This window comes from Ictalurus furcatus, chromosome 3 (genome assembly GCF_023375685.1).
Source record: "Ictalurus furcatus strain D&B chromosome 3, Billie_1.0, whole genome shotgun sequence".
NCBI lineage: Eukaryota > Metazoa > Chordata > Actinopteri > Siluriformes > Ictaluridae > Ictalurus > Ictalurus furcatus.
The window spans coordinates 6,341,308-6,349,338 of NC_071257.1; the positions used below are offsets into that span (position 1 = coordinate 6,341,308).

Sequence of the window (8,031 nt, forward strand, 5' to 3'; positions counted from 1 at the left end):
TAAAACTTTTCTAACTAGCCTAGTTTGGTGTTGCTAGCCAAAGGGAGGCACAGCTAAGCTATGGGTTTAGCTGCTACAGTGCCATGCAGAGTACATTATCTTTCCTTATGCTCTGCTTATATCATGTTCACGTGAATTGGAACTCATAGATATTTACACAACTTGTTTTCCTGCTCAGAATGAGAGGATGTTACTGTTTCAGTTTCAAACCATTTACTGATTTAAAAAATAAAAATCGGTGTATATCCATTTTTCCTCACACTGACTCTGTGAGTTAGCGTTTGAGGGACTGTCAGCCAATAAGACAAGAGGGTATCCATGTATTTTCCTGTAAAACCCTGTCTGATTGGTCTCGCCTCCGTTCACTGAAGATATAAAATTACAACACCGCCGTCTTCTTTTACTGATGTTCAGTTACGTAGTGACAAACCGCTCCAAGTGGAGAATTATTCAAGGCTAAAGACAAGGGCGTAACCATGGTATGGACTTTGGGGAGTCATACCCCAACCCCCCCAAGTTACAGCCCCCAGTGCCCAGGCCAGGTTACACCCCTGGCAGCCGCACAAAACGTGATACATTTTTAAAACGCATTTTTACTTAATATTGTTTTCTTACCAATAAATGTGTAACACAAGTAACGTACTTTTATTAACATCAGTAACAGTAATCAAATTATATAAATGTAAACTGTAATGCATTGCATTATTGCGTTATCAAAAAAAGTCATTACAGTTACCCTTTACAAAGCGTTACAAATTCCCAACACTGTGTGTGTGTGTATGTGTGTGTGTGTGTGTGCTCAGACAAATCATTGTGTATTTTCTTCTTCTTTTATTGATATTATTTTATCAAACCTTTTTTTTTAATTGGGTGTGAATGTGTGTAAATGTGTATCTCTGTAATTTAATGTTAATGTGAAGCCTTTTACCAGGCAATAAAGCTATATGAATCTTGAGAGAGAGAGAGAGAGAGAGAGAGAGCGAGAGCTCTGTGTGTGTGTGTGTTTGTGTGTGGTTGGGATTAAGAACAGCAAGAGTACAAATCAGGGCAACTCGCTCACGTGCTGGTTTTTACACGTCAATTTGGTACTCTTGCGATTTGGGTCTTAAACTGTAGTCGACGTCTAATCACTGTCATCCTCTCGTCTCATCCCTTCATCCTCTCATCTCATCCTGTTCAAAAGCAGCGCCATGGCCGGTGTTCCGCAGCTGATTAAAGTCGCATTTTCCCTGAAGACCACTCCGGATGACGGGCCCGTGTTCTTTAAAGCGGACGGGACGAGATTTGGCCAGAACCGAACCATAAAACTGCTCACTGGCACCAAATATAAAATAGAAATAACCGTCAAACCCGGCGCGGTCGAGGCTACGTGAGTATCTGTGTTCGTTTCTTTATTACGCTGGGTTTATTTTTATCTTTTTTTTCTTTCTTTCCTTTTTTTTATCCGGAAGGTTTTCGGTTTATTTGACAGAAAATAGGGCGTACACAAAATACATGTGTTATTAAAGCAATTAACCAGCAGATGGCGTGCGTTACAGTATTTATTTATTTATTTGTTTGTTTGTTTGTTTGTTTGTTTATTTCAAAGGGCTGCAGTGTAGACACGACGCAAAGCTTTTATAAACCGGAGCCAAAAAAAAAAAAACATAATACAAGTGTATCTAGTGTTCAGTAAATAATTCATTATGAATAATATTAGCTATAAACTATTCTTCCGCCTCGCAATGTAGTCTGTAAACAGTAAGCGATGGTTGCTGAGTAACACAACGGATAACGGTTTAAAATCGAACCGTTGTTTCTGGTTTAAAAACCCCGGCGCATTAATACAGTATCCGTGTGAATTAATGCTCTGTCTTTTATATATTTAAGCATTAACGAGTGCTGTTTTACTGAATATTCAGCACGGCTGTGATTCGGCACGGTAGTAATCACAGTTGTACTGATACAACAGTTATATGAACAAGAGGTTAATATCGAGTAACTGATATTTCAGATACAATACGAGCAAACAAATATATATTTTTATCTATTTTTGCTCCATAGCAATATAGTCGCGAGAGAATCCACAGGTTGGCATGGCAACGCTCAGACTGACTGACAGCCTGTAGGTAAGTGTAGTAACGGTTTCAGTGTAAGGAACTACTGATCAAATTGGACTTTTGTGCATATTCAAATATTGGGAATATCAGCTATATTTAGTGTAATTAATAAATACTAAATATCAGCACTCTTAGAACACCACTTGACCAATCAAATTAGTGGATAGTGTAAATTGTTATATACGCTTTTTTTTGTCAGTGCAAGCTCAGTCTCTTGCTTGATCACTGACAGTAGATGCGAGAAACCAGATTTGTGTTTAGATAAATCCTCAGAATTAAGGTCTTGCCCTGCTCCATCTGTGACATTTACACACTCACTGCCTGTTTGATCTGTGTAGCACTCTTCTTAATGTCGAATAACACTGCCAAAATAATTTAGAAAACATGATAAAACATCAAGGGGGCATGGTGGCTTAGTGGTTATCACGTTTGCCTCACATCTCCGGGGTTGGGCGTTTGAATCCCGCCTCCGCCCTGTGTGCGCCGAGCTTGCATGGGTACTCCAGTTTCCTCCCCCAGATCAAAAACATGCGCTGTAGGCTGATTGGCATTTCCAAATTGTCCGTAGTGTGTGATTGTGCCCTGTGATAGGTTGGCACCCTGTCCAGGGTATCCCCCGGCTTGTGCCCAGAGCTCCCTAGGATAGGCTCCACACTCGCTCGTGACCCTGTGTCGGATACACGTTACAGAAAATGGATGGATGGATAAAACATCATGACTTTGAAAGACCTTTTATATGCAACTAACTAGCATACAAATATCTTGTGCTTAATCCGTATTGTATCATTCTCTCAAAATGGTACATGTTGAAAGCTGAATACTATCTGTCCAGGGACATCAAGTACTATTTTTGGATAAGGTCCATAAAACGTTATTCCTGTATTACATATTGATGCCACTTTGATGATCAGCCTCCATTTTTTCTAGGGATGCACCAAATGTTCAGCAACCGAAATTATTCCGAATAAGTGAAAAGGCCGAATAAATTTGACCGAACAATGACGTGTTTGATGACGTGACCAAATAGCCTACCAAACAGAGTGAGACACGCGAAGCTTTAATTGCAGCAAACATGTCGGCAGTGTGGAAGTATTTTAAAGTGTCAGAGAAAGATGGAAGAATGACCGTTTGCAGACAGTATACTGCTGTACTGTCTAGAGGGGGTACATCTGGAAAAACGTTCAGCACTACAAGCTTAATTTATCATTTAAAATCAAGGCACCCGGAACAGTATGCAGAATACGAGAAAGACACAGGGGCAGCAGCAGCAGCAGCGAAAAGAAAAGTTCCTCCCAGTACACCCACTCCATCTGTGGCTGACTTCTTAGAAAAGGCAAAAAATGTTTGCCAACGACAGTGACAACGACCAAAACTAAAGGCATTACTAAAAAGATTATGGAATTCATCGCCTTGGATGATCAACCATTCTTGGTTGTAGAGGACATTGGATTTCACAGGCTTATAGACTATATTGAGCCCCGTTACACCATGCCTAGTAGACGGTATTTCTCCGACATGTGCTTACCTGAGATGTATAATGTCGTTTCAACTCATGTCCACAAGCTCTTGGCTACAGATATTGCAGCCCTCAGCTTCACGACAGATATGTGGAGCTCAGATGTAAGCCCCACCAGTATGCTGAGTTTAACCGCACAGTGGATCGACACAGATTTCAAGCTACAAAAGGTTGTGCTTCACTCACAAGAGTTTAGGGGGTGTCATACAGCTGCAGCCATCTCCGAGGCATTCGCCAACATGTTTGACACTTGGCGTATCAACCGATATAAAGTGCATGCGGTAGTCAGTGACAACGCGAGAAATATGGCCAAAGCCATGGAAGACAGTGATCTGAAAGGCATACGGTGCATGGCACACACAATTCAACTAGCAGTCAATGAGGGAGTGATGAGTCAGCACAGTATAGTGGATGTTATAGCTATAGGCAGGAAAATAGTTGGCCACTTTAAGCATTCTCCGCTTGCCTATGCACGCCTACAATCTATCTAAGAGCAGTTCGCGATGCCAAAAAAACGTGTCCAACAAGATGTAAGCACAAGGTGGAACAGTACATATTATATGCTGGAAAGCCTTTTTGCACAAAAGTGAGTACTGGCTGCATACACAGCAGATTATGATCTGCCCGCGACATTCACCGCACACCAGTGGGTGTTAATTCGAGAATGTTCTCTCTCTTCTTGCCCCCTTTGAGCAACTAACAAAAAAGATAAGCTTATCTGAGGCATCTGTGGCAGATGTTGTCCCCTTCCTTGCAGCACTAAAGCGTCTTCTAAACAAAGAGGCTAAACAGACCACGGAGTGAAAACAACTAAAAGTGCACACTTAGAGGCTGTCAACACCCGATTTAGTCAGGCGGCCTCCGAACCCTTGTACTGCATCACGACTGTACTTGATCCACGATATAAAGAGCATTACTTGGATGTGGGGACAAAGCAGCACACACAAGAAATTATCCAGGCCAAGTTGGATTTGGGAAAGCCACTCGGTGATGGAGATGGTCAGGGGATGCACAGCGCAGGAGATGCGGGAGACAGCGCAGATAGAAAAAGGTCCCGCACAGATGAGCCGTGTACAGCCTTGCTGTCTGACATGTTTGATGAAATCCTCCAAGAGAATAACCCAAATGCAAGACAGAGGACAAGCTCAACCACTCAACAGTTAGATGGTTATCTCTCAGAAGTCCCCATCCCCAGGAGCAATAACCCTCTCGAATATTGGAGGACCAATCAAGGTCGCTTTCCCGACCTGGCACAGATGGCACGCAGGTATAGGCTAGGCCTATTCATAAAAAACTTTATTTAGCCTATATTTTGGTAACACTTTATAAGCAGTTTCAATTTGTTAACTATAGTTAACTAAATTAGTTATGGACTAACAATGAAAAATTTGTCTAAAGCATTTATTAATCTTAATGTTAATTTCAACATTTACAATACAGTATTAAAATCAAAAATTTTCTTAACATTAGTTAATCCACTCACACTAACATGAACTAACAGTGAACAATTATATTTTTCTCAACTTACGTTAACAAAGATTGATCAGGCCAACTGTAACAAATGTATTGCTCATTGTTAATGTTAGTTAGCCTAATGAATTCAATTAAATTATTAAATTATATGCTACCCCGGATAGGAGAAATAGGCCTACTATTTTCTGAATGGTTGGCAGGTGTCATTAATTCTGTATAACGGGACACCTATGAAGTAGATCCAGTAAAAAAGTATATTTTTTATTATAGCTTATTTTATAGCTCATTGTGGAAAAATAGTAGCCTAGGCCTGCACCAGTTTTTAACCATTTCATTATCTCTGAAACATAATTGTTCTGAAATGAGCAACTATCAAAAAAAGGCCATATTTAAATATTTAACGATTCAGTTCCTATAGGTACTTGTCTGCTCCATGCACAAGCACTGACAGTGAGAGATTGTTTAGTGCTGCATCTCATGTCATTGATGAGAAGAGGAACCGACTTGAATGTGGGAAAGCAGAGAAGCTACTTTTTATAAAGAAAGTAGGCATATGTCTAGGACAATTATTCATTTGTTGTGGGTCCATCCACTTTTTTGCACTCTTGTCAATGCACTTTTTACTGCACTTTTTTGTTGTAGGCTACAGAGTGTTCTTCAGTTATAGGCCTAACATCAGCTATTCAAGGGGGGCTCAAAGATGACCACAAAAATATTTTTATTTTACAAATTTTTTTTTTATTTAAAGTTATATTGTACCTTGTTGGTAGCCTATACCTGCTGGAATGTAAAATGTTCAGTGTTAAATAACTATTTTGAAATTGTAGTTTTTGCAATTGATTTTTTCTTTGAAAAGCAAGACAAAATAGTAAAAAGCACATTTTGACTATTTAATTTATACAATGGTGAAAAAAAATGGCAAAATAAATGGAAAAAAAATGCAAAAAAAAACGTGTTCGGTATTCGGCCTTCAGCCAAGTTTTTCATTATATTCGGTTTCGGCTTCTGCCAAGAATTTTCATTTCGGTGCATCCCTAATTTTTTCCCTTCATTATGCCAGTATAATTTACTGCAGAGTGACACCTTTTGAAGCCTTATCTTTACGTGTCTGAACTTTCAGATCCATGAGTGTCGGTGGGGCTACGTTTCCTTTGGAGCAGAAGTCCAAAGACCCTCAGGCAGTAGTGTATTCGGCGATGTATGACACTGAAGGGGTGGCGCACACCAAAAGTGGAGAGCGGCAGCCTGTCCAAGTGAGCATACACGTAAGAATCAGTAGTGTTTCTGAATGTGGTGTTTCTAAACTACTCAACCCAGGAACCCTTTAGGACCACCTACCGTAATATGTTGGTGTGTTAACTGTTATTGCGATAATGCCTTTTGTTCTACTGTTGGCACACAGTAATGTTGGTATGCATTTAAGAAAAGGAGGCCAATAATAAATCAGTAAATTTAATATTGTAAACATAATCTTGGACAATATAATACAAACTGGTGTTCTTTTAGTGAATGAATCGAAATCATTATGAAGCATTATTTGCAAAATAACACACATCCAGATATGATCTTTAGCCATATCATGTTATACACTGTAATATATAATAAGACATATTACAATGATAATATGTAGCAGTATAATTAAAATATAGTATTTTGTGCATACCATGTAGGCCTGTTAATCTGCATTGAAATATAATGTATAGTGTAATATACTTTTTGCAAATGGCATGTTTTAATATTCTATAGTTGGATGTTGCAATCCACTTCATGTTATACTGCTCTAAGTGATATATCATTTTGAGACAGTGTTGTTTGCACAGCCATATGCTTCCCCTCTACAGTTTATGGTAGCCGGTCTCTTTGAGACTATGTGGCAGGTAAAATTCTACAACTACAACAAGAGAGACCACTGCCAGTGGGGCAACAGCTTCCGCAGCATCGAGTACGAGTGCAAACCTAACGACACCCACAGCCTGATGTGGATCAGTAAGGAAACGTTTTTGTGAGAAATTACTGACAGTTTTCTGATGCAAATTAGAATATGAGGACCAAGAAAGCAAACTTTGCATGGGAATCGCATAACCAGCAATGAAGTGTACATGCACATATCTGTCATAATGTGTATCCATATATCATTCATCATAGTATATACACATATTCATTATAAAGTATGTCTCTGTACATATACAGTAGTATCATATGCACAATACATATGTTCCAGATCCTGTAGAGCATTATCACAATTGTCAATATTCTGACTGGGATTTAACTGTTTATGTTGTTCAAGGCATTTTGCTTTTGCTCTTTGTTGTTATTTTCATGTTTGTCCATTTTGTGTTCTGTGATCTCTATATCTGAGAAACAGTGCTGATTCTGTGTGTTCAGTCAGAATGCAATAATCAGAGTGGCGGTCTTCCAAACCTTCTACTAAAGGTCGTAACTCGTCATTTCAAACATATAATAAATGTTCAACATGGCCACTGTCTACACCATTGTGCTTGTCGTCAAGTAGATCAGTGGTTCTCAAATGTTTTGTAGCTCCTCGAACTGTAAAATAAATTCCTCGGACCTCCTCAGGATGCGTTTTTTATAAACATTATTTTTTAAAATATAAATAATATATTTTGGAGCTGTATAGCTTTCTATTCCTGAAAGTTTTCACCGATAAACACTGAGTTGACTTTGGTGCTTGGACCCCTAAATAAAATAATAACTGCAACAAAATGAAAAGAAAATCAAAGACCCATCAGGCTATGCTTTGTGGAGATCTAAGGGTCCCCAGACCCTATTTTGAGAACGATAATAGCCTAGCATGTAATGCAAAAAAAGACTTAGTGGTACAACGGCATAGCAGGTTGCATTGCTGTTCAATCACGAGCTTGGGTTAGTGTCTGTGTGGCATTTCTGTGCATGTTCTGCCTTTCTTCTCATGTGTGTGTGTGT

At 39.3% G+C, this 8,031-nt stretch overlaps 1 protein-coding gene across 2 annotated transcripts; it reads left to right on the plus strand.

Annotated features, from left to right (window-relative positions):
• The first annotated feature begins 793 nt into the window (after window positions 1-793).
• On the plus strand, window positions 794-7,580 carry cnrip1b (cannabinoid receptor interacting protein 1b). 2 transcript variants are annotated; one of them, XM_053620523.1, is made up of 4 exons: window positions 1,241-2,108; window positions 3,027-4,882; window positions 6,209-6,353; window positions 6,930-7,580. In XM_053620523.1, exons 2-4 carry the CDS (start codon window positions 4,623-4,625, stop codon window positions 7,092-7,094), a joined length of 570 nt encoding a protein of 189 aa, XP_053476498.1. In that variant the 5' UTR covers window positions 1,241-2,108; window positions 3,027-4,622; the 3' UTR covers window positions 7,095-7,580. The 2 variants fall into 2 exon arrangements, with proteins under 2 accessions (XP_053476499.1, XP_053476498.1); XM_053620524.1 differs by lacking the exon at window positions 3,027-4,882 and having other exon boundaries at window positions 794-1,369.
• Window positions 7,581-8,031: the final 451 nt, after the last annotated feature.

What these genes read in the sequence shown, in the direction of transcription:
- cnrip1b (XM_053620523.1), top strand. Translation starts at nt 4,623, where the DNA reads ATGCACAGCGCAGGAGATGCGGGAGACAGCGCAGATAGAAAAAGGTCC. An exon ending in CTGGCACAGATGGCACGCAG is followed by an intron (nt 4,883 to 6,208) that starts GTATAGGCTAGG and finishes CTGAACTTTCAG; the next exon opens with ATCCATGAGTGTCGGTGGGG. An exon ending in CTGTCCAAGTGAGCATACAC is followed by an intron (nt 6,354 to 6,929) that starts GTAAGAATCAGT and finishes TCCCCTCTACAG; the next exon opens with TTTATGGTAGCCGGTCTCTT.